General features: G+C 37.6%; 1 protein-coding gene across 2 annotated transcripts in view; it reads left to right on the top strand.

The window, feature by feature from the left end:
• The first annotated feature begins 3663 nt into the window (after positions 1 to 3663).
• Positions 3664 to 27279, top strand: part of IL16 (interleukin 16) — a 167520-nt gene continuing 143904 nt past the window's right edge. The window contains exon 1 of one of the 2 annotated variants that reach the window (XM_001367414.5): positions 3664 to 4249. In XM_001367414.5, the coding sequence (XP_001367451.3) occupies positions 4210 to 4249 (40 nt within the window). In that variant the 5' untranslated portion in view covers positions 3664 to 4209. The remainder of the gene's footprint in view (positions 4250 to 27279) is intronic. The other variant, XM_007479269.3, reaches the window with a different exon arrangement.

Here is a 27279-nt window from a genome sequence, read left to right as displayed (position 1 = left end):
CTCCAAAGTTGAGAGACCCGGGTTTCTCAGCCTAGTCTCTAAGAGGTTTAGGGTTTTGTGACCCCTGGTCTTTATCACCACAGAGTCAATGTTCAGACCCAGGGTGTCACAGGAGCTGTGTGAGATCTTCTAATGCTGTTCTTATTCTTCTCAGTTTCTGCCACATTTCTTGGTGTCTTGGGGGTGGGGGGGTGGTTAGGATCAATGAGGGATTTTGTATTTCTCAGGAGAGGAATCTCTGATCAGCCTGTCACCTTTGCCGTCTCAAGATAGAGAGAGATCAATTGTCTCCAACCTGGAATCTCTCCTCTATGAAAGGGTGACACTCTTTCCATTATGCTCTTCTGATACTAAAACGCTCTCTCTCTCTCTCTCTCTCTTTCTCTCTCTCTCTCTCTCTCTCTCTCTCTCTCTCTCTCTCTCTCTTCCTTACTTTAATAAGATGTAGTTTATTATGGCGGATAGACATAAAGTGTAGGAGATCTGAACTTGAGTGTTGCCTCTGATATTCACTAGCTTTGTGACCATTCAATACAATTACAATCATTAGATTTTATTTTCACAGAAATATAATATATTAATGAAATGTATAACATGACAGATATAATTAAAATTATTTGACATTCATATTTAATGTGTTATATTCAACATACAATAGTCCAAACTGAGTAAAGTGCAAGACAGAGTTCCAATTGGCAATGAGAGATGAAAAACAGAAATGAAGAGACAGAAGGATAAGATGCTCAAAGCGTGTTAAAAGGTGGTAAAAATATGAGAAAGGGAGACCAGAAGGCTTCTTGTGTTGGAAAAAATAGGTAGAAGGACTGAATCCATGATTTAATTGTGTAGAAAACATCTTTCTATAAATTTGGGTCAGTACTTTATCTGCAACTATTGTCTAGTTGCCTAGAGTAGGGAGAAATTAAATGATTTGTCCAGGGACACACAGATGGTATTTATCAGAAGTATAATTGGAATCCAGGTATTTCTGACTTTGAGGCCAGCTGTCTATCTACAATTCTGCCTCTCACATTGAAAAAGATGAAAAAAATTGGATTCTTGTTCATTTCCATCTTTTTATTCACCTGTGTATCTTTAACATATCCTTAAGCCAAAGAAGTTTGTTTTGGCTCATTAACTACCTACCCCAAGACATTCCATTGGCTCAGATTCAAAGGTTAAAAACAGGGATAGATGTCATGCTGAGACCTTGTCTCTGAAGGAAGTGGAACCTTCTTCAAATTCTTGAGTTTATCCACCTGTGGAAACAATTTTCAGCTCTATTATCATCATCACAACTCACTAGAGAATTAACTTGGAGATTTTGGACTCAGGGTAAATATTGCAAACTGTACTCAGGGGAAGCAGTGTAAAGTGCATTTGGGGTGGTAGAATATTGCCTTGTGGGGTGGCAACACTGTGAGGCCACTACTGGGGAGACTTCCTGACCGTGGGGGCTAGGGGTCAGGTTAATATGAAGGACAAGATGGGCCAGTAGAAAAACTTATCTCACACACTATCTGGGAGCTTCTGATTTTTAGGGGGTCTTTTGGTTTTGTTTTCTTTTGTTTTTGCTAATCAGGTTCTATCTAGCATGCTAGAATAAAAGTCAGACAACCCAATTTTGTATACTGGTCCTACAAACTATCATAGTGTGAGCTTGGGCAAGTTATTTCACTTGCATGAGTTTCAGGTTCTCATTTCTAAAATGATGATGTTGAACTGGATGATCTCCAAGGTCCCTTCAAGCACTACTTCTATGATCCTATTATTGCAAGTACTTTTGATATCCTCCAGATTTAGCAGCTTCTAAATGTATTACCTTGGAATAAAACATTGGTTACCCCACCCTAGTTGTGTCTCTAGCTCACTTTGACACAGTGATCAATCCTGTGTGTCAGATACCCTTATATAAGTTAGGTAGCTCAAGAAGGGCAGGTTCTTGTTATTGTTTGTTCAGTTGTTTCAGTCATGTCTGACTCTTTTTGTCCTTATTTGGGGTCTTTTGTTTGTTTGTACTGGAGTGGTTTGCCATTTCCTTGTCCATTTTATTTTTTAGATAAGGAAACGAAGGCAAACACAGTTGAGTATCTTGCCCTGGGTCACAAAGCTAGTAAGCATCTGAGGCTGAATTTAAAATTAGGTCTTCCTGACCCCTTATTTGAAGCTCAACTCCCCTTCTCTGATATATAGTTATGAATAATTTCTAAACTGTAGGCCCAGGTGGTAGCTTACATTGCATTTCCTTGGTAGTCTTAGCACCTTTTCAGAGGAAAATGTTCAGTGACATCATGCAAGGAGCCCTGCTCCAGAAAACAACGGGTTAAATAATATTAGGTCACATTTCTCTAGGATCTTAAAGTTTGAAAAACACTTTTCCTTACAAGACTTTTGTGAAGCTTGTAGTATAAAGATTGCCACCCCCATTTATAGATGGAGAAACTGAGGCTTTGAGAGATCAAATGGCTTGCCTTGAGTCTCACAACTAATATGTGTTAGAGCTGGAATTGGAACCTGAGATTTTCCTGACTGCAAGTTGAGCACTTTTTTCTTCTATACCATGGGATCTCCATAAAGACCTGAAGCAGTGTCTGTCTGAGATGCTAGTGAAGGAGAGGGTCAAAGATCCTCTGAATAAAGATGTCCTGGGAAGGAATTTTTCTGCTCCAGGTAAATATAGCAATAAGCTAGGAACTTAGGCAGACACTTTATAAGGTACCATAAGTGAGAGACAACCAGAATTTGAGGATATATTCTTATATCCCAAGCAGTAGAACTTCGGGGTCTTTTACCTTACCCCCAAGGACCAATAATTATAGTTTGCTAAAAATATTATCTCATTTTATCCTCACAACAATCCTAAGGGTTGTTGTACTGTTGTTTGGGGAAACGGAGGCTGATAGAGATTAAAGGACTGGGCTGATGTCACAGAGCTAGTAAATGTTGGAATTTGGGTTTGAAATAGGGTCTTTCTAATTCCAGGGCAGCAGGAAGGTAATTCCCCTTCCTTCTTCTAGGTGTCCCTGAGCAAGCTCAAGAAAAGCCACTAAATGAGTGCCTAGTGTTACATGATCTGGATCAGCCTGTCCAAAGGCAAGCAGCCCGGTACCCCCAAATCACAGCCCCCTAGGGACAGCGCTACCTTTAGATGCTTGGCGATCTGGGACTGGAACACAATTGCACAGTCAAGCCCAGGGACGGAGATCAGTCGTAAAGATTGTCGTGTGTCTTCCAAATCCACGAATGAGGTCCTCCGGAGATGTCCGGAGAAACATGTGGTTTCAGAGTCCAAAAAGCAAAACAATAAACAAAACAGGACGTAATGCCAGACTGGCTAATTGTTCAGTGTTGAAGTTCTCCTCCCTCCCCTTTTCCCCATTATCCAACTCGACATTCCCTTACACAGAAGAGGGTCTCAGCTCTTTCTATTTGTTTTGGGTCATGCCTGCCTCCACCTTTCCCCTGAGTTAAACTTGTACTTCTCAAAACACAGACTTTATTCACATAGGGGGCGGTCCTCCTCAAGCCTTTTGCAGAGTTTATGAAAGGCGTTTTCACTTGGATTAAACAACCACAGTGTTTGTGTGTGTGTGTGTGTGTGTGTGTGTGTGCGCGCGCGCGTGTGTGTGCGTGCGTGTTTAAATGAGGAGCAAATGAATCATTTCAATTTTGGGCAAGGAGTTGAGGTGTTGTATTTGTACCATGCAATTACAGAAAAGCACCAAGGGCCAGTTAACCAATGAGGGGGCAGGGATTCCAGAGCCCCAAATGCTCTCAAGATTTTAGCACATTTTCCATACATTAGCTCTCCAGAGAAGGGGTGTTTTACCTTCTAACGGACACAGAGTCCAAAGGAAACTTGGAGGTTTTACATTTCTGTTTGTAGTACAGGAAAAGGGTTACGATCTGAGTGGTGGATTCAGTGAAATTACATTGCCTTTATACACGTCTGCCTGGCTAAGAGGGAGGCAGATGGAAATTCCCAATCTAAAACATTAAAGATTTGTTGGCCAAAAGAAAAAAAAAGAAAAGAAACCAAAACCAAAGAGTGAAGGAAAACTTTCAGCTGAGGAAAAGTTGCTATAGTAAGGAGGCACTTAAGAGTTACTTTCAAACACTTAAAAAAAAAAAAAGGAGGAGTTGCCATCTCTCGTCCACAATATATTGAACCTCCTGAAGGGAATTGTTTTCATCTATGAAATAACAGTTATGAGCCTACAAAAGAGGATATTCCTGAGACGTGACAATGGTAAGCCTCACTTTCTTTGACTATTTCTGTATGTTTATTCTGGAGACTTCAGCCTGGGAATAGTCAAAAAGTATGACTATTTTGTTCAATATTGTATTATGAAGGGATGTTTATGGGGGAATGAGAATATACTTAAGAAAACTGTTACGATTAAAGGTTATATTTGAAAATAGAATGCTTCTGGATTAGTCATGTTTATTAGAGCACTTTATAATCCAATGTGGCAGAGTCTGGCTAGAGATGTGGTCTGTATAAGAATTGAGTGTGTGTGGGGGGAGAGTGGGAAAAGGATCTCCAAGGAAATGATCAAGTTAGCCCCCTTGCAACTGATGGCTACAGCTTTGTTCTCTGGCATTTCTCCCCAAGTCTCCTTCTTGAATTCTGTGCGAGGTTCAATGTGAGGACTGTCAGGGTCTCAGCTAGCTCAGATTTCAGTGAGATGGAAAAGGGAAGCGATACTGAACAAATCAGGCAGTTAGGAAGGCCGTGGAGTGTGGAGAAAGGTAGAGGAGAATCACAGGATTCAAATATCATATAATTCTTAGACCTTAAAAAGACATCCAGTGTCTTCAGGCAGGTAAGATTTTAAAGTTGAGTTTATTTTAAAAACATATTTATTTAGGGCCCAAACCCTATATAAACAAGAATAAGAAAGAAGGACTTTAACCCCCTTTTCCATCTTTTTAAGTCAACACAGAGCCTGGCTTTATGTCAGCTCTTTTGTAACTTTGGCATTTGAAAGTAAACACATGGTTTTCTTTAAAAAAAAATGAGGAGAAGAAAAGGCACATTTTGATTTTTCTAACTCCAGGGAGATATGGCTATAACCCTGGGATTAATTTACTTTAGTTCCATTAAAACATCCTCTGAAGTCAGAGGATGTTTAGAGACTAATAAGCCCCTTCTCTCATTTATTTGACTGAGAGTAGGAATGATCTGATATCTGAAGCTTATGGATGTCAGTGAACACATTTAACGGTACCCAAGTGGCCCAATAGAATTGATCTGCCCCTAGTTGTGACGAGTGGGGGGGGGGGGTTAAACTCTGAGAACATCCAGCTCCAAATGGATTAATTAGGTGGCATTTTGGTAGAAATGTTGGAGTAGGAGTGAGGAGAACTGCCTTTTAGTCCTGGTTTGTCCAGTAGTGAGCTGAGTAACCTAAGGGGAATCATATAGCTTCCCAGTTTCTTTAGCTGTAAGATGAGGGTCCTGGGCTAGGGACTATTCAAATGTCTAAAGAGTATTGGTATTGAAGTCATAATGAGTTCAAATCCCATTCCCTGCTCCATCTTCAGCAAATCAGTTATCTCTCTGGACCTCAGATTCTTCACTCCAAAGTAAGGGGATTAGACCAAATCACCCTTCTAGCCCTCATTCTTTGATAACTAGGATCCTTCTAGTTTTCAAATATTGTGATTCTAATGTATATATTTCTGCTCGATTGCCTCATTTACTAGTCCTTTATTTTAGTACTGTCAAAACTGGGCCACTAATCTGTATCAAAGGATTTCTAGAGGCCACATATCAACAGTTAGAAAATGTGATATTATCTGTTTTATTGTGTTTTTATTTATTTTGTTAAATATTTCCCAATTATATTTTAATCTAGTTCAAGCCTTTCTGGGGAATGTTGAGGGCTGCATGCTATCCACAGGCCAAATGTTTGACAATTCTGTCCTACATGATACAGTGAGAAGGCCATATAAATGGGAGACAAGAGCCCCAGTAGGCAACAAAGTATACTTGAAAGATGACTGAACTTAAAATCATTTAGAATTTTGACTCTCTTTCTGATCATGACAAATTGCTTAAAATCGCTGAGACTCAGGGGGCATCTAGATGGCTCAGTGGATAGAGCCAGACCTAGAAATGAGAAGCCCTGGGTTCAAATCTGATCTCAGACACATCCTAGCTGTGTGACTCTGGGCAAGTGACTTAACCCCCATTGCCAACCTCTTACTACTCTTCTGCCTTGAGAAATACACAGTATTGATTCTAAGCCAGAAGGTAAGGGTTTAAAAAATTAAAATTAAAAACAAATTTCTGAGCCTCAGATTCTTTATTTAAAAAAAAGGAAAAATATATTTCTTACAAGTTTTGCATGAATAGCAAATAAGATGATGCACATAAAAATGTTTTGTAATTATTATAGAGCTATATAAATGTAATATAATTTTATCATGGTCTCAGCTCTTTCACTAACTGTGAATATGAGGAAATTGTTGAATTTCTCTTTGCCTCAGCTGTATTGGTAGAATAAGGGAGTTAGGCTGAATGATATCTAAATCCAAAGTCTTAGGATACTGATCCAGAAGGATACTTAAATCATCTCACCCTCTCATCTTATCAGTGAGGAACCCAAGGCCAAGAGAGGTTTACCAAAGTCACATAGGTAATAAATGTCGCCTTTTCATTCTAAAGCTATGATCCCATACATTAAAAAAAGTTGCTATTAAACACGGCTATAGAAAACACCAAGGGCAGCTAAGTGGCACAATGAATAGAGAACTGGACCTGGAGTCAGATATGAGTTCAAATTTGGCTTCAGACACCTTGTAACTATGTGACCCTGGGCAAGTCATTTAACTGTCTTCCTCAGTTTCCTCATCTGTCAAATCAGCTGGAGAAAGAAATGTCAAGTCATATACTAGCTGTGTGACTTTGGACCAGTCACTTAATCTTGTTTGCTTTAGTTTCCTCATCAGTAAAATGAGCTGGAAAAGAAAATGGCAGACCTCTCCAGTATCTCTCCCAAGAAAACTCCAAAAGGGGCTTTGAAGAGTTAGACACCACTAAAATGACTAAACAACAGCAAAGATAGAAAATATTATTTATAGGACCTTACACTAAAGTTATATGCATAAGAAAAAAAGTTGCATTTGACCTAACAAGTTTTTAAAAAATTAAAATAATTTTAGTGAATTTTAAAATTTTAACTTTTGTTTCTCAAGGTATTTCTCCCTTATATTCTATATGAGAGAGCCATTTCTTAAAACTAAGAATTAAAATAATGGGAGGGAAATGAAGGATGAAAAACAGTATGCCAAATCTAAGGAAACATCAAAAAACTGTCATTCTATGCATTGTTTCATACTCATAGCCTCCTGTTGTCCTACTCCTGCAAAGGAGCAGGGGGAGCTATTTTCTTCTTTCTCTCCTCTGAGATCAAGATTGGTCCTAACAATTTTGGAATATTCAGTTTCAATTCTTTTGTTGTTTTTCTTTGCTCAAACATTGGTGCAATCTCTGCTTATATGGGTTTCTTGCTTCTGTGAACTTCGCTTTGCATTAGTTACTATGTCTTCCCATGTTTATCGCCATCACTTAAAGCACAGCAATATTGCATCACATTTTGTCACCACTATGCCATTCTATACTTAATGAGCTTCTACTTTATGTCAGTATTGATTTGCTAATTGGAAAAAGTGATGCTATAATTTGTGTGTGCGTGCGCGCGCCTGCATGTGTGCATGTATACCATGGGAACATTGTTGTTGTTATTATTGACCTCTTTGGGATATATGCCTAACAATGGACTCTTTGCATCAAAAGATGCCACTTAAGTCAATTACTTCAAATAATTCTTACTTGCTTTTCAGATTTGTTGGACCAATTCTTAGTAGACATGTCCATCTTTCTACAAGTCCTTAAAGACTATTCTTGTCTTTTGCCATTTTTGTCAATTGTATGGTATGAGTTGAAAGCTCGAGTTGTTTTGATTTACATTTTTTAATTATTAGTGATTTGGAGCTTTTATTTCATATGGTTGGTATTAGCTCAAAATTAATTATTCTTTAGAGAACTTTTTGTTCATGTCCTTTGATCATTTATCTATTAAGCAATGACTTTTGTATTTATTTCTATTAGTTGCTTAAATATTTTAGATATCAGATCCTATTAGGAATTCTTATACAAACATTTCCCCTAGTTGATTGCTTCTCTTTTTTTTCTAATTGTATTGATTTTGTTAATTCAACTACTTTACAATTTCAAGTAAACATATCTATTTTTATCTTTAATAGTCACCTCTATTCATTGTTTAAGAATTTATTACTTAGCCATACCTATGAAATATACCTGATTTTATTATTTCTACATATAATATTTAATGTTCAATTTATATTTCCGTTTTGAGTTCATATATTAAGAACTGAACTGAGCTTAATTATTTCTGATTTTTCTTTGTCTAGGCTGTGCAATTGATCTACTTTCTTATTTTTAACTAATACTAAATAACTTGTCTCCCATTTTATGATATAATTGAAGTAAGAAAGTGCTATTCTCCTTTCATTACAACTTTTTTTTCATTATTTTCTTTGATATTCTAGATATTTGGTTGGCCTAAATGAATTTTGTTATTATGTTGTTTAGTTGTGTAAAGTATCCACTTAGTAGGTTGACTGATATGGAACTAAGCCTAGTAATTAATTTTAGTATGTCTACTATTTTTTATTATATTGGCATGACATTGAATATCCCTCCAATTATTTAAGTTGTTCTTTACCTGGCACAGTGCCTAAGCACATGAAATTAGTAAACCCTTGTTTCCTCACCTTCTTTATTTAAGGGGGGATTTTGTAATTGTTTTTTTTTAATAGATGTAAGAGTGTTCTTTTCTAGATTGACTAAGAGATTATTAATTTTACAATTTTTTTGAATAAAACTTCCCTTTTTATTATTACTTAGGAAATCTGTTATTGCTATTTGGAAACGCTATTGATTCCTGTGATTTTATTTTTAAAGTTACTATTTTAGCAATTTTGTTATTTAGTCTAGATTAATTTCTTTGCCAATTCTCTAGGATTTTGTAAGCAAATATGTCATCAGTAAGTAGGGATAATTTTGCTTTCTCTTTCTTCATCTCTAGACTTTTAATTCTTTCTATAGTTTTATTTTTATTGCTAGAATTTTTAGAGTTATCAAATAAAAGATGGGGGAAAGAGGTAAACAAATAAGTACTGAATTATAACATGTTCAGTATTGTGCTTAGCATTAGAGGGCACAGATGATGAAGTGTTAACTTCAAATAGTTTAAAGTCTAGTTGGAAACTCGATGAGATGAATATATATGTGAAGTAATTAGAGTATGGAGAAAAAAACAAAAGTAATTAGATGCAAAACCAAATAGTACTGGATTTCAGTGATTTGTAGGCCTGAGTTATTAAAAAAAAAAGATGTCATTGGATCTGAGTTAGGTTTTCAAGAATTTGGATAGGCAAAGAGGAGGAAGAAGGCAAAGTCTCCAACCTGGGAGAAAAAACACTATGAGCAAATGTGTTTGACGGAGTCACCATTCCTTAAAAGAACAAGTAGGAAATGAGGCTGATGGTCTGGAAAAAAAAAGGCATCTATAGGGAATTAGTGGAAGACAAAATTTGGATATTGAATATTGCCAAAATAAAGAAGGCCTTGTTGACCAGACTGAGAATTTAGAATTTGATTCTAAATTTGATTTAGAATTAGGTAATGGGGAAGTATTACAAATTCTTAATTAGAGGCAACAGTTTACCTAAGTTTGAGACCTGAAAAAGTTTCTCATATTATTCTTGATAAAATTGTAGCTTAGGTGTTATGTTAGCACAGTTATGCAATTTTTCAACTGGCTAGAACCAAATCATAGTAATTAATGTTTGAATATCAGTTTCATCTCTTGTTGACCTTCTGTTGTTTAATATTTTTTATTAGTAGCTTAGCAGAGCAATCCACCATTATCAGATTTTCAGGTCATACAAAACTGACATTGGCTAACAATAGGATCCAAAAGGCTCTTGAGAGGCTCAGATGATGGGTTGCACCTAAGAACGTGAAATTTAATATAATTAAAGGTAAATATTACATTGGGTTTCAAAATGTTTTCTTCAGAATCACAAGATAGGAGAGGAATTTGAGAAAGATATAAGTATTTTAGTGAGCTGCAAGTTCAATATGAATGGAGTCATATAGTAATTAACCACACACCCCAAATCTCTAATATTTGAAACTTTGTTAAGAGAGGGTTAAGGTGGCTTTTAGTAATAAGGTTAATCTTGCTATATCATCAGACCATGTCAAACATTTTGTCAAATTTTGACACCATATTTTGATGTCATTTGATAATGACACCATTAATAAAATGGAGAGTACAGAGAATGGCAAAAAAAAATGTGTTGATGGAATTTCATTCTGTGTGTGTGTGTGTGTGTGTATGTGTGTGTATTGAAGAACTGAAGTAGTTTAGTCTGGAGAAGGGAAGAGAGAATGGAAAGGGGGATATGACTAGCTGTTTTCAAGTATTTGAAAGTGTCATGTGGAAGAGAGATTAGAATTGTTCTCTTTTCCTCTAATGGCAAAACTAAGAGTGATGAGTGGAATTTGGAAAGAGATAAATTTAGATCTGATATAAAGAAAAACTTCCTAAAGATTAGAGCTGTCCAAAATGAAATAAATTGCTTGAGGAGGGTTGTCTCCAATTTTCTGGGACTCCATCCAACAGTTCTTATTTTGGACTTCTTTACCAAGCCCCAGAATGTCTGATTTCCCCTCCCCCCTTTTCTCTCTTGTTTTCTTTTGTTTGCTGTCTTTCAACATCCAAATGGAAGCTCCTTGAGGGTCCTAGAGTTTAGCATCAAGCAAGACTTGTAGTGGGCACTTAATAAATGTTTATTTACTATTTATAGACTCTCAGTAGAGCTTTAGCAAAGTTCAAAAACCACTTTTTAGAAATGTAGTGGAGATTTGGGGGGAGGTATAGATTGAGATATATGGCCACTGGAGTTTCTTCCAATTCTAAAATGTTAGGATTCTGCAAGATCAGACACTTAATAGTTCTTTGATATTGGGTAAAGTACTCAAACTTTCAAAGCTTCAGTATCTTTCTAAAGATAAACTAGTAATACATACATTATCTATTTTACATGGCTTTTGTAAAGGAAATACTTTGCAAAAACTGAAGCTTTACATAAATAGGAGTTATTATTAAGGAAGTCTCTAGTAGAGTGTTTTGTGTTAGTTACCAGTTTATTAATAACTTGGATAAAGACATAGGTGGCAGTTGTCACATTGGCAGATGATGGGTAAGAGAGCTAACACATTGGAAAATACAAATAGAAAAAGGTCTCACTATGTAAGAAAGTTGGGCTGAATATGAAATCAATTAAAGAACACTATATGCCTGAGTTTAATAAGTCAACTCTGTAGATTCAAAATGGTGGAGGTAAAGCTATATAATAATTCATCATAAAAAATATTGGTGGACAGCAAACTCTGTATGAATCAGTAATATATGGTTAATAGTCGGCATTTGTAGAGTACTTCACAGTTTGGAAAGTGATTTATAAGTATGATCTCATTTTATGTTTGTAACTACCCTAGGAGGTAGGTGCTACTATTTAACAACATTTACAGGTGAGAAAACTGATACAGACCAAATGTAGTATCTATGTTATTCTAGGCTACTGTTCACTTATTCTGTCCTAGTTCCAACTCTTTTATTAGGTGAAAGTTCTCCTGTTTTTATTTTAGTTCCTTTAGCTAGAAGATGGAGAGAAGGATACTCGAGTCCTTAAAATTTCTAGGGGTCTTGTGAAGCTAAGCCTAATAACACAGGAGAAATTTTCATTTTATTTGAAAGTTGTTGAGTTGATTCCAGGTGTTCATGCTGTTTGCACAGTCAGAAGTTGCTGTGGTTGAGGTGACATGTTAGCCTAGGAAAGTCATGTATATGTTTATTCAGGAGTGGTAGAATTCAACTTCCATCAGAACAGTGGCAGGAAAGGATGTTCTTTCACTCTCTGTGACTTCAGAGGATATATGTGTAAAATTATACTTTGAAAAGTTTAGGAGAAGAAAGGAAGAAAGAAAAGAAAGGAAGTAGGAAGGAGAGGAAGAAAAGGAAAGGAGGGAAGAATAGAAAGAAGGAAGGAAGAGAATGGGACAATTGAACCTTATTATAGTTGCTGTGCATACTTTTATTTCTTTAAGTGTGTATATGTGTATACATTTATGGTTTTAAAATATAGCATATATATATATAAATGGAGGTATATGTATGCATAGATGTCTTTTCTTGTGTGTTTGTATAGTCCGTGTGAGTTCTAAGTTCTCATATTTCCCATTCTCACTGATAAATTGAGTACCATAGGCTGGATATATGTTCCTCTTTAGGATTGTAAAGAGATACCCCTGAAAGGTCAGAGGTGAGTCTCTAATGACACCCAGATTGAGTTTCCCACCAGTGTGATTCCCTCCAAGATGACTAGTTAAGAATCAATTTCATGAGTTAGTCTTAAACAGCTTTTAGAAAGGGATATTTACTAAAGTAAATAACAGTGATAATTTGACATAAAACATTCCTCTGCGAGTCTGTGGCACATTCTTTCACATACACACAGAGTCCAGAGAAAAGTTGACTCAAACTTAGAGAGCACATCTTTCAAAGTTCACAGTTCCTGGATATTGAGAGATCTTTTTTCTTCATTCATGGAATTTTTAAGGAGTTCCCATTTCAATATGGTGATCCTGCATGCATCCTTCCCTGACTTTCAAAGCAGACACTGTCTTCAGCTGGTCCAGGGATATGGTTACAACACTGATAAGAAGATGGGAGCCACTGATGTTCCTGGGGGGGTACTATACTGGTACCAATGACAAGATGGAAGATCAAACAGGTCCTACTTTGCTTAAAGCTAGTTGTGGGCGTGATAGAATGAGTTTTGATTGAGATTACAGCCAAGGTCTCTCCTTCACTCCCAGATGGTTCCTCTTGAAGACTATGGTGGAAAGCAATACTCAGTCCAATTTTTGGAATAGCTGTCTAGCCATGCTAAGTCAATGATTTTATCTTGGACCTGGAGATGGTAATGAAATTCCATAACTAATGGGAACAGATTTCTTGTCTGGCATATTTCACCTCATCTAAAGCCTTTCAAAGATTTTTCACATTTAGTCTATGGTCTTTTAACTGAGATATGTTCTCACATAGTTATAAGGTATCAGGCTAAAAAGAAGCGGTATGGTTTCAACTGAGCAATTTCATACATATAAACATACATGGAGGCAATTCTGCTATCACGAGACATATGCATTCCCTGAAAGCATTGCAGTATGCAAAATCTGCAATCAAAACCATGGAACTTATGGGGAAAATTGGGTTAGGGGAGCAACATGGAAAAACTTCTTCTGTGACACATAAAATTAAAGACAGAAATCTAATAAAAACAGTTCCATGATTTAATAATTAGGAAGTATATAAATAATAATGGCCATGATAGCACTTGGGCCATGGTAGATGGGAAGGGGGTGGTGTGGATCAGCCCTCCTCCTCTGATCACAGCTCCAACTGCCTTAGAAAATAAAATAAACATAGCACTTTACTTTGACAAAGACGTGAAAGTAACTTGTTGAAGTTGGATGTTGGAAGTGTTGTAGCTTGTGAGTTATTGTAAAGTGGTATAGTTTGTATGTTCTCTCACTGTTTCTTGGGAAGAAATTGTTTAGAAGCAGACTCAAAATTCATGTTACGCTCAAAATGTTCCTCAATAAATCAATTGTGTTGGAACAAATCCAAAACAATTGGAAGAAATTTTGAAAACATTTTCAGACGTGCACTCTAACAGCACTGATTATATATGTGTGTGTGCATATACCATATATATATATTACATTGGTACATGTATTCATCTAATGTGTATATATGTATATAGTTTAGCAATATATATAAATTTGGCCAAAATCCCATATATTTTATTAAATATTAGCCCATTTATATTTGTAATACTTATCTGCCTATCTATCTATAATAAAATTCAAAGTATAGAATTGAATAAATCATTCCTTTCATACATTTGGTGGATTTTTAAAAAAGTTTTTTTTTTTTTAACCCAGCGACGAATGGCTCCTCTCTCTGACAGTTGTGTGAGAAATGAGGCTAAAAGTGTTGCAAATGAATGACTGAGTTATGCCTGAAGTTAAAAATGATATACTATCTAATTTTATGAGGTGAACGTAGCTCCTGAAGTACTTTCCAGATTGGAAATTCTGAAACTTTGCTCATTTGGGTTTAAAAGGAAGATGATCTAAGCTCTTCTTCTTCAGGGAGACTTATACTTTGAATTAAATGAATGGATGGAGTCATCATCCCAAATATACTTCTGGTCTCTCTGTGGAACTGGAGTCTGAAGACATATCAGAAAGGTAGTAAGTCTCACAAAGTGGATAAAATGGTGGGTGTGGAGTTATTAAGACAGCTGGATGGCTCAGTGATTTGAAAACCCAACCTAGAGAGTTCTAGCCCTTACTACTCTTCTTCCTTGGAACCAATACACAGCATTGATTCTAAGGTGGAAGGTAAGGGTTTAAATTAAAAAAAAAAAAAAGACCCAAGTTCAAATCCCATCTCAGACACTTACTACCTATGTGACCCTGAACAAGTCACAACATCTGTTGGCCTATTTCCTCAACTGTAAAGTGGGGATAATAATTATCTATGTTGCAAGGTTGTTGTGGAGATCAAATGAGATAATATTTTTAAAGCTTTTAGTTGGGTTCCTGTCACGGAGCTGCTTAATGGCTGGCTTTTCCCTTTTGTCTCTTGTTGCCCTTTCCCTTGGCCAAGTGGGCCTTTCCTTTTAGGACCTTTTAAAGGCAAAGGCTGTGAAGCTAAAGATTGCATTCTAAAAAAGGTTTGTTTAAAGGGAAACACAGGAGAAAATATAGATCTCATCCTTTACATCCATACTTCTATAAAATCTGTGGATGTTAAAAAATATCTTTTTCCTGCTTCTAGGCAGGTTTCATTAAACATATGGGTGTATGTCCCATTTAGTGTTGTGTCTGGAGTCAGAAAGAGCTGAGTTCTAATCTGCCCCCAGACATTTACTAGTGATGTGACTTGGGGCAAGACTCTTAACCCTGTTTGCCTCAGTTTCCTCATCTGTCAAATGAACTGAAAAAGCATCTGGCAAACTATTCTGATATCTTTGCTAAGAAAACCTGAAATGGGGTCACAAAGAGTCAGACATGACTGTAATGACTGAATAACAACAAAAATGAAGGATGTTTTCCTCACTAACAAGGCATCTAGTGGGCAGAATATATAGAGTGCTGTCCTAGAGTCAGGAAGACCTAAATTCCAATGCAGCATCAAATACTTCTTAGGTGTATGACATTGGGTAAGTCACTTAATTTCAGTTTGCCTCAGTTTCTTTGACTATTAAAAAAGGAATCAAAATTTCCAAGGGTTATTGTAAAGGATAAAATGAGAGAATTGTTAAAAGTGCTCAGCCCTCATGCCTGGCACCTAGGAGGTAATACTTAATGCCTTGTCTCCACTTCCCTTGATTCCAGGAGCTTTAGCACTTTGAAACAATGTACAGATGATCATGGATAAATTAGAAGATGTAGAAACATTTAATTATCTGATAGCTCACATTTGGAGAGTGCTTTGAGGTTTTTAAAGTGTTCTCTGCCTTCCTCCTGTGAGGTAGGCAGAGTAATGACCCTCTTTTAATAGATGGAGGGAAATGATTCCGAGGTTAAATGACTTCCCGTGGTCACATATCTATAGGGGTCAGAGTCAAGATTTGGACCCAGGTCCTCTTTTTTTTTTTAACCCTCATCTTCCTTCTTAGAATAAATAGTGTGTATTGGTTCAAAGGAGGAAAAGCAATGAGTGATAGGCAATGGAAGTCAAACGATCTGCCCAGGATCACACAGCTAGGAAATGTCCAAGGTCACATTTGAACCCAGGACCTCCCATCTCTAGATCTGGCTTTCTATCCACTGAGCTATCTCACTATCCCACCCTAAGTTCAAAATTCCCTCCACTGGATCCTGACTCCAGACCCTTTGCTCTATCCACTGAGAGACTGCTCACCTTTGTAATATGCGTCAATTCAAACTCTAATCCCACTCAAAGACACAAAGTGCTAAAAACTCATTTGTTCATTAATATCTTCAACTACCAATGTATATTTCTGTCTCTTTTGACATAAGAAAAGCAGACAAGTGAAGGCAGATAAGTTGGTTCAGTGGATCAGGAAGATGTCAGTTCAAATCCAGCTCAGATACTTACTAACTATGTGATCTTGGGTAAGTCACTTAACTCCTGTTTACCTTAATCCACTGGAGAAGGAAATAGCAAGCCACTTCAGTATCTTTGCCAAGAAAACCCCATGGATAGTATTGGTGTGATATGGTCCATGAGTTCCTAAATAGTCAGCCATGATTGAATGATTAAACAACAACAAGCAGATAGAGAGAATGTCTTATTTATTTGGGTCTTCCTGATAACTCCCCAATGGCGTCTTTAAAAGCAAAAGCAAAAACCTTTATCTTCTGTTTTAGAATTTATACTAAGTGTCAGTTCAAAGGCAGAAAAGCAGTAAGGGCTAGGCAATGGGAGTTAAGTGACTTGCTCAAAGTCACACAGTTAGAAAGTATCTGAAGCCTGATTTGAACCCAGTACTTCCCATTTCCAGGCATGGCTCTCTATCCACTGAGCAACCTCACTAGCCCTACCGAATGATGTCTTATATAGTAGGTTCAATAAATATCTGTTGAATGAATGGAAGGGGTAGAGAGGATTTCCTTAGCTCCTCTTTTTCTGTGACTTTTGAATGACAGTGAAAGAATGAGACTTATAGAAAGTTTAACTATCATTGCATGACTCTGTTATGTTACCACTAAACCTAGATCCTCTCAATGTCAATTTTAAGTCCTTTTCTTCCTCTTTTTTGGTCATTAGAAAAAATAGTCAATGACAAGAATACTGATCTATAGCTAGATCTCCAGAAATCAATCCTAGAATGCAATGTGGAGCATCTCTGCTCTATTCCACCATCTTGGGCCACCTCCAGAAATCTGTTATTCAGTCAATATTCAGTGGAAAGCCCTGAATTTGAACCCAAGTTCAAACCCCCACTTTGCTACTTACTACCTTATTTAACCTTTATGCAACTCCCTTTCTTCATCTATAAAATAAGGGGCTTAGGCAAATGACCTCTAAAGTCCCTTGAATCTCTCTATTATCCAAGATCTCAATCTCCAGTGGCACTAAAATCATTCTATTTCCCCATCTGTGGTTTTGGGGTCCTTGGAAAGAAGAATAAGGGGAGTGTTTTTATGCTTCATTTAATACAGAATCTAATCAGGAACATTTAGTATTCCAAGACTCCTGGAACTAGAAGGAACCTTGGTATAAAGTATTACACCAAACTATTGACTTATATAGTCTGAGACCAAAATTTGAGTACTGGCTCTCTGCCACCAATAGCTGTGTAAACCTTGGTAAATCCTAAGTTCTCTGAACCTCAGTTTCCTTTTTTTTTTGTAAAAGAGGGATAACAATGAACTTGTATTACTTAACTCATAAACATATAGTCAGATACATATTAGATAACTGATATAAAGTATTTTGTAAAGATTTGTTAGGTATTATTAATCTAATCCCATAATTTTATACCTGGGGAAACTGAGGCTTAGAATTGAATACTTATACATAGTTATTTAGACAGGACTAGAACCTAGGTCTCCTCAATTTCATTCTAGAATCTTTATACTATAGCACAGTGCCTGTCATTGCTGAAATAACAACTCTCAGAGATATAGTAAATCTATCTAGATTTATTGCCAAAAAACACTAAAGGTCAAGAAGTCACATACTGTCTTAGCAAACTGTGAAAGAACAGGGATGTTATTGAAATGTAATGAAGCTTTTTACAGCAGTATGGAGGGGAGAAAGCTTGCCAAACCTTTATGAACTGCTTCCTATGTGCCAAACACTGTACTAGCCACTAGAAATACAAAAGACCCCCCCAAAAAAAACAGTCCCTGCTCTCCCAAGGAGCTCACATTCTATTAGATTGTGAGCTCTTCCATTAGACCAGGAGACCAGGAGCTCTTTGCAAACAGGAACTGTCTTTTGTCTCCTTTAGTAACTCCAGCACTTAGTGTTGTGTCTGACACAGTGTTGTTGTTCATACATTTTCAGTTGATTCTGACTCTTTGTGACCCCATTTAGGATTTTCTTGCCAAAAATGTTAGAGTGGTTTTCCATTTCCTTCTCCAACTCATTTTACAGATGAGAAAACTGAGGCAAACAAGGTTAAGTGATTTGCTTAGGGTCACACGGTAAGTGTCTAAGGCTGGATTTGAACTTGAGTCTTCCTAAATCCAGGCCAGGTTCTCTATCCTCTGCACCACCTAGCTGGCACAAAGTAGGCACTTAAATATTTATTAACATTCTATTGGAATAGGGGGACAACATGAACACACACACATATATGAAAAATTCAATATAATTTTAAGTGGGGAAAGCAAAAATAAACTGGGGAAATGAAAAAGGCATTGAGGAAGGCAGTGGGCATGACCTGCATCTTGAAAGAAGCTGAAATGTAGAGGTAATAAAGGAATCCATTTTAAGAATTAGGGACAGCACATTCAGTTAGTCAGTCAATAAGCTCTTCCAGAATCTGTGTCCAATTCATATTTTTCTTTTGGACTTTGCATGTGTTTGCTTTGCCTTCATAGTCTCCTTCTGTGTCTGTAGCTTGCTTTTGTCTCCATAAAATTTTTTAGTTCTTTTTTTTTTGTTTGTTTGCTCATTTTTCCTACCTAATTATAGGTAGGCTCTGTTTTCTGGGAGCTTGGGGTATCCTCTTGAATTTCAGTCCTTCCTTGATGCTCTTCTCAGCTTATTTTCTGGGTTTTTACCACTTTCAGTTTTTCTAAGATGGTGTGATGACCTGAAGGCTGAGAGTTCTGAAAGCCCCCTCCCCACTGCTATTCAATTAATCCTTGAGCTCCTGATAGCTCAAAGACTGGCCTTAGACTTGGTTGTAAGCTTTTGGTCTTACTTTGATCTTGATCAGGTCAGGAACTACTTAAATTGTAACCTTAGGTTTAGGTGTAAGTTTGTGGTCTTATTGTATACTTGTTCTAATCTGGCACACCCTTGATTGCCCTGTCCAGGAGCTCTGCCCTGAACTTTAGGCAAAAGGAACTGGGTCCCCCTTAGTACTATTAGCCACCTCAAACTGTGAACTATGTCCTCATCCCAACCCCAGACTGAGACTGGCTTCACTCTGGGCCCACACAGATCAGTCTACTTCAACCCAGACTGCCCTGAGCTTGGACTCCAGACTTCTCCAAAGGTATGAAATTTCAAGGGATGTGGGTTGGCTTGGACCACTATTTACTGAGGCAGACTCTCAGGATCTGAATATTAGCTTAGGCTTAGGTTCTGAACCTGGGACAGCAGATGTGTAGTGAAAATAGGTGGCTTGCAAGAGCAAGCTTGGCTTGCTCTTCACTCCTTGTTATAGTCTTGCTGACTCTGCTCCCTTCTCACTTCAATGCCATAGAAGTTTCTCTATCTACCTTTTGGGTTTTTCTTTTCTTGAAAGTCGTTTCACTCTGTCTCTTTGTTGGCTCTTTCACTTCTGTATTTGTTTTGTGGCAATATTTTAATATTGGTTGGGGAGGATTTTCATGGTGACTTGGAGCATCTCTGCTCTATTCCACCATCTTGGGTCCACCTCCAGAAATCTCAGTTATTCAGTCAATAAACATTTATGAAGGTCTTATTATGCTCTAGGCATTGTGCTTAATCCTGGAGATGCAAAGAAAGGCAAAAATGGTTTTGTCTTGAGGGACTCAAGGTGAGAGACAACATGCAAACAACTATGTGCAAGCAAGCTGTGTACAGAATAAGTTGGAGATAATCTGCAGAGGGAAGTCATTGGCATTAAGGGGGCTTAAGGAAGGTTTCCTGTAGAAGATGAGAATTAAGCTGTGGGTTGAAGGAAGTCAAGGATGCCAAGAGGTAGAGATGTGGATATTCCAGACAAGGGGAACAGTCATTGAAAATGCCCAGAATCTGGAGATGGAGTGTATTGAGTGATGAAGAGCAAGGAAACTGATATCAGAGTAGGGGGGAGAAGGAATGGCTTTAGGTGCAAAGGTTCAATTTAATGGTTGGATGCAATTTATTTATCAAAATACAGGGGAAACAATAAAGTAGAGAAGTGTGAAAGAGTTTAAAGAAAATACTTGTACCACTACTCAGCCAGGAGGGCCAGTGGTGAGTAATCATGTGGCCTCCAAGATGGAAGCTAGTTTCTTAGGAAACTAGGAAGGGAGTTAGCCTTTTCACTCACCTAAACAAGCAGTCCAGGACTCAGAGTCTAAGTTGAAGTCACATAGCTAGGATGTGCCTGGGGCCAGATTTCAACCTAGTATCTCCCATTTCCAGGCTTGACTCTCTATCCACTGAGCCACCTAAGTGCCCTCTTCAGACCTGCTCTTTAGGAAGATCACTTTGGCAGCCGAGTGAAAGATAGCCAGGAGTGAACAGGTAGTGAAGCAGGTAGACCCACCATCAGGTTATTGCAATACTCTAGGCACAAAGTGACGATGGCCTGAACCAGGCAGACCCATCTGCTACTGTTACAGTTGTCTAGGCATGAGGTGATGACAGTCTGTCTACACCAGAGTGGTGACAGAATTAGTGGAGAGAAGGAGGTATATGTAACACATATACAAAAAACACATAACACAAAATGCACAAGGAATGGAAAGCAGACTGGAACCAGACTGTGAAAAATGTTAAGTGAATTCCATTTTGAGTTTGAAATGGTTGAAGATTTCTAAATTCAATTCTTTCAGTCATGTTTGATTCTTCCTGATTCTATTTGGGTTTTCTTGGCAAAGATGCTGGAGTAGTTTGCTATTTCCTTCTTTGGCTCATTTTACAGATGATGAAACTGAGGCGAATAGGGTTAAATGATTACTCACGGTCACATGACTGGTGTCTGAGGCCAGACTCGATCTCATGAAAAAGAGTCTTGTTAATTCCAAATCCAGTGCTTTATTTACTGTGCCATCTAGCTTCTAGATTTCTATCATTCAATAATTTGGAACTGAAGTTCAGGGAAGAGAGTAGGTGGATTAATGGTTGGATGCAATTTATTTACCAAAATATAGGGGAAACAATAAAGTAGAGAAATGTGAAAGAGGTTAAAGAAAATACTTGTACCACTATTTCTACTTCAAACTTCTACTCCTTTTGATATTGGGAAAATTACTTTTGTTATAGGAGCCTCAATTTCCTCATCATTCTCATCCATGCAGGAATATCTAAGGTCCCTACAAGCTCTCAATCCTATGGTTACAATAGTTTTGCCACTGAGGGAGCTTTTTCATTTTAGGGCAGAAATGGAGTTGACTACAAAAATTCTGAGATAATTTTAATGCCTGTTTGAGAAGGGTTTGATGAAAGTAGGGTTATTTAGTACAAAGAAGTAAGACTACTTTTTTGAGAAGCACATTTTTAGGTGTCATAAGTTGGACATATGTTGTAAAAGTATAGTGTACATGCTATGTTGTAGCACACATGTAGCATTATAGAACTATGGTTTTTCCTAGTTTTCTATCCATACATGCCATACATAAGTCATTTCATTGCAACCACTAAGAATATTGCAATAGCTTATAAGTCTTGCTTCCTGCCTTTCCTTTTTTCCTATTTGTCATCCATAGTGCTAACTATGTAATCTTCCTAATATATAGGCTGCATAATTAATACTATTAATCATAGATGTAGATGTAGGTATGATATATTCAGTGTTGTGTAGTTCAGGCTCTTAATGATTTAGGAGAAAACTAGTAAGTCAATGAAAGTTTCAAGGATGATTTGAGAACTGTATTCATCCTTGAATATGGATAAGATTTAAAACGAAGATGAGTATGGCATCCTGGGAAAGGGTACTAACACAGTAAAGGAACAGGGCAAGAAAAGAGTACGGCATAGTTAAAGTGTAACTTGAAAGGAACTTGGGGAGTTTAGGAGAAAAACCTTGACCATTGGCTAGCTGTAGTTAAATCCACACACTAGTAATGTGTCATTCAATAGCTTCAGTGGTCATTACCGATAATAATTTTTATTGACCATTATAATGTACTCTGAGGTTTTTGAGGTGCTCTTTAGAGGTTATCATTGTATAAGGAAAACTAGGGATCAATTAGAACCTCTTACATTAAAAAGAAACAAAAGATGGAGAATATTATTGCCAGAAGTTGTCATAATGGCTGGCATTTCTAAGCTTTGAAGCACTCGTCCTCTCACTTCTGAGTGGTACATTGGATACAGAACACTACAACAGGGACAGAGTAAATGTGAATCTCTTTCCATGCAAATGTTAATCCAACTGCTTATAAAATTAGCATCTCCAAATGTTGAAGAGTGAGTCCTCAGCTACATCAGCCTAGATCAAGCTGGTTCTACAAATGGGATGAGCCACTAGCTCAAGATACCTCTTTTGAAGCATGGAGTCAGTTAGAAAAAGGCAGAAAGCAGAACCAATTAGGTCCATGAAATGCCAAGGTGGCATAGGCCACCAACAAAGCTGATGGCCAACAATAAGAAAAGAGATAGTCCTGAGAGAGGTCTCCTCTGCTGGCAGAAGTAACTGTCATATACAGCAGATAAGACCAAAGAAATCTCAAATCTTCTCCACAGCTCTAGCTGTGGACTTTTGTGACCTTCAAGAGTTGAAAAGATGGAAAAAGGACAACACAGCTTCTGGACCTTCTAACATAACACCACTCTGGTCAAGCTAGGTCCTGCCATAGGTTGAGGCTGGATGATTCATGGTTCAGGTTGAAGCCTGCTGAGCTTTGAGACTAAGGAAAAGTTACAGCAGAAAAGAATTTAGGAGTACAGAATTGGTCATAGAGAAGCAGAGGTAACTTCTGTCATACAGAATGCCTAGTTGAGGGGCCAGAGGCAAAATGTAGAATCTGGATAAAGAGAAAAAATCCTGAATCAAATAGTACCAAGAAATAAAGAAATACATACTATCTAAAGGCCAAAATTAAACATGTGATGCCAATATAATAGAGAATAGTTTTGTACTGAACTTACACAATTTAGGAGTATCATTGATTTCTCTTCCTAGTCATTAACTTGGGTTCTTTCTGTAGTTGACATTTGGATGTTGGCTGGATTCCAGTGAACAAACAATGCTCCTCAAGAGAGATATTTAATGAGAACTAGAAAGTAAAGAGACTTAGGGGGAATTTCAAGCTTAGTACAAACATATGAATCTATCAAATGTGATTTCTATAAAGAGAGTGAAGATAATTCTTAACAGCAACCCCATAGATTCAGACATATAAACATTTCTGTAAAAGTGACAGAATCAGAATATCTCCCTTAATCTCAGGTTAAGTATTCATTGATGTGAAGTGATTCAGATTTCTTAGTTCCAAAGCAAAGTAGAGAAGCATAAGAGACAGAGATAGCTACAAAGAAGCTAGATCTGGGTGCTTCTTTGCTCACCATTTCACATTGATACCAGCTGCTGCTCTGTCATTCATCAGAGCAGGAACAGTCCATCAGTCAAAAAGAATTTAAGAGTTTACCCTGTGCCAAGCACTGGGAGTACAAATAATGCAAAATGAAAGACAATCTCAGCTCTCAAAAGCTAACATTCAAAAGGGTAAATCCATAAGGAAAAGCTGGAAAGGGGAGTAGGGGAGAAGACATTAGATGTGAGACTATAATGAAGAAATTCAGAGGTTTCTACCAAGTAAGACAACTTGGTAGAAAATGAAGGAACAAAACAATGAACTATTACTCTGCTCACAAAAGGAATCAAGATGTAAGAGCTCCAAAGATGTGTTTTTCCTTAAATCCTTTCTACTCTTCCCTATGTAGTGAGGTTATGTGTAATTAGTTTCTTCTTCTCTAGAGTCCCTAGAGCTTGATCCTCAGATCCCCTTAGAGATTAGAGACAACACCAAGTCACCACTTCTTCATTTGAAGCTCTGTATGACAATTCAAGGACAGTTGGGGAATGGGCTGCTCTTTTGAAATGGATGAGTTTTAGTCAGATTCACCTTGCATAGCTAAGCAGACAGACGTCTCCACTCTTCATCTACTTCTTTTCTTCCTTCTTTCCTTCCTTCCTTCCTTCCTTCCTTCCTTCCTTCCTTCCTTCCTTCCTTCCTTCCTTCCTTCCTTCCTTCCTTCCTTCCTTCCTTCCTTCCTTCCTTTCTTTCTTTCTTTCTTTCTTTCTTTCTTTCTTTCTTTCTTTCTTTCTTTCTTTCTTTCTTTCTTTCTTTCTTTCTTTCTTTCTTTCTTTCTTTCTTTCTTTCTTTCTTTCTTTCTTTCTTTCTTTCTTTCTTTCTTTCTTTCTTTCTTTCTTTCTTTCTTTCTTTCTTTCTTCCTTTCTTTCTTCCTTTCTTTCTTCCTTTCTCTCTCTCTCTCTCTCTCTCTCTCTCTCTCTCTCTCTCTCTCTCTCTCTCTCTCTCTCTCTCTCTCTCTTCTTCACAGAAGAGGGCCTTGGGCTGATCTTTGAAGGATAGTATTTAAGTAGGCAGATGAGAGGAAAGCATTCCAAGCTTGGCAAGAGGGACATTCTGTAACAGAAATGCCCTTTAATACAATCTTAAACAGAGGATGAATGAGTACTTCATATGTGGGTGGCTGACCTGAGGAGAGAAGTTGTAAGTTGGGTAGCAATGGGAAAGGATTTTGGATTAGGAAGATAGGAGCATTATGAAAATTCTTTAAAGTAGTGGGGAGGGTTTCATTTGATGCTTTGGGCAATGGGTTGCTGCTGAATGTTTCTGAACACAAAAATAAATATCCTTGCTTAGCTATAAATTTTCATTCACTGCTTATTTCCAAAATTGTGGAGGAGGCACAAAACATGATGAACTCCATTGTCTCCCTAGGTCACTAATGATAGTGAATTAAGCTTAGATTAGGTATCTACATGGACTCTGAGAGTTTCTCTAGGTGGGATCTTTTTGAGAACACTTAGGTTTGGAGGAAGAATTTAGGAAAGAATAGAGGCTAGAGGGCCTGAACAGGGGCTCAGTAAACACAGACCCTTGATGTGAACATTCCTCAAGCTCTTTTCTGTCCAAGGCTCACACTGTAAAATTGAAACTAGGCATTGTCTAACAAAGGCAGCTTTATTGAAAGTATGCTGTTTATGAGATGCCTTCCATACAATTGTTGGCCTTCTATCTACCCTGGACTATTAGTACGGTTTTTTTCTGTCACATGCTCGGCAACACACCAGCCTTTCATGAAATTTCAAGGGCTTCCTACATGATTCACCTACACATTCATTAAAACCTACTTTTAGGCCCCGAGAGAGGTCTGGAAACATCTGGTTGTGAGGGCTGGGGAGTCCCCTGCTGTTCTAGGGACTGTGTGGAACATTATCCCTTTTCTTTATCCAGTGAAAACAGTATGTTCTAGAGAAGTAAAAAATAAAGCTTTTCAACATAACAAATGCCAATGATTAATAAAAACATCTCTTTAAGATATGTTGCATATAGCATGTCCAGAATAGAACAGACGTCTGAAATTCCCCTGCTTGACAAAGGCAATACCATTGTCCTTTGTTTTTAAGGAGGGTGGGGATCAGTATCTAAGGACAAGAATATTCTTAGCAAATAGGGATTCCTCATTTGGGGTACATGTACTCCCAGGAGACACAAGCATCTTACCAAGGTATTTGGAGAACTTCTGGTAAATAACTATTTTGCTATTGAAATAATCCAAAATTAATAGTGTCTATGAAAAACAATGTTATGTTGTTCTGAATAACATTTTCTTTCTATTTGGCACAATGGATAGAATGCTGGGCCTAGAGTTAGGAAAATGTGAGTTAAATCTAGCTTTAGACACTTACTAGTTGTGTGACCCTGGGCAAATCACTTCCCCTCCCTCTGTTCCCTCATCTTCTAAATGGGGATAATGATAGTACCTATTTCACAACATTGTTGTAAGGATTAAATGGGATAATGTTTGTAAAGTGCTTTTCAAAACTTGATATGCTCTATGAATGCTAGCAATGATTACTTATGAAACATCAATGTCTTTATTTTACTTAAGGTCATATGCACAATAAACTCTAGAATTTGTTTTCTTTCCTATTGAATAAGGTGTGCAGGAAGGTTTACTGAAAGACAAGGAGTTCAAGGTCCAAAAAAGTTGGGAACTCTTGTCTTAGTGGATGAAAAATATTCCCTATTGTACAAAAGAAGTAGCCCCAAACATGCTCACTGTGTTTTAGGTTGGATGGCGATCACCTCTAGTTTCTTAGCTCTACTAGAATGAGAGAGAGAGAGAGAGAGAGAGAGAGAGAGAGAGAGAGAGAGAGAGAGAGAGAGAGAGAGAGAAGAAGAAGAAGTCCTGTTCAGAGAGGTAAAGGGTTTTGTGGTAGGTACATGGCAAATCTGTAGCAGAATCTGGAAGAGAACAGTGACCTCATTCTAGAACCATTCTCCATCCTGGAGACCCTCTTTCCTTCCCTTGCTCATTTCCTTATAGAACAGTGTCCTTTAAATTCCAGGACAGCCTGACAAATGATATCATTTTCTGTGATGATGAAGATAAGGCAATATTCAAAATGGGGAAGTTTGCCAGTGAATTGAATGAAGCCTTCCTTCTGGCCTGATCTGGGGTGGGGGGTCGGGTGTGTGTGGGGATGATCTGCCTGTGGAGAAGACAGATGGACCGGTCGGGGAGTCATTCTTTATCTATGTCTTTTTGCCAATTTGGACACTGTTTATCCTTCTGAGTCACCTGTCCTTGGCAGGTGACAAGAGCTGAGACCCTAGTTGGCAGGTTTAAAGTAGCTGAACTCTAAGCTTTCAAACCGTTGCAGCTTGGAAATTTTATTGAAAATTGGTCTTCTCTCTTCAAAAATTTGTTCCATTCCGACCTTCTCCATGGCTTGATTTACTGTGGTTTTGACAAGCGTCTCCTGAACTTTTGTTCTTTGTGATTGTTGATGCTGCTTTTGGGATGGTTTGAAAATTGGGGAGAGAAAAAGCAAAAGGCCTTTCCCAGAATACCAGAAGAGTCAAAAAGCCCTAAGGTAAGTTTTCATTTGGAAGGGTGCTTGGAAATGCTAAAACATTGGTGAGGTGTCCAGGTAGTTTTTAATCTCCTCATCTTTGTATTACTGCTGAATGTGGTTAGTTGTTACTTGCTTCTGTACTGAGGTTTTCTGCCACCATTCAAGGCC

Source organism: Monodelphis domestica, chromosome 1 (genome assembly GCF_027887165.1).
Source record: "Monodelphis domestica isolate mMonDom1 chromosome 1, mMonDom1.pri, whole genome shotgun sequence".
In the NCBI taxonomy this organism is placed as follows: domain Eukaryota; kingdom Metazoa; phylum Chordata; class Mammalia; order Didelphimorphia; family Didelphidae; genus Monodelphis; species Monodelphis domestica.
This window is presented reverse-complemented; position numbering and strand designations above follow the sequence as displayed.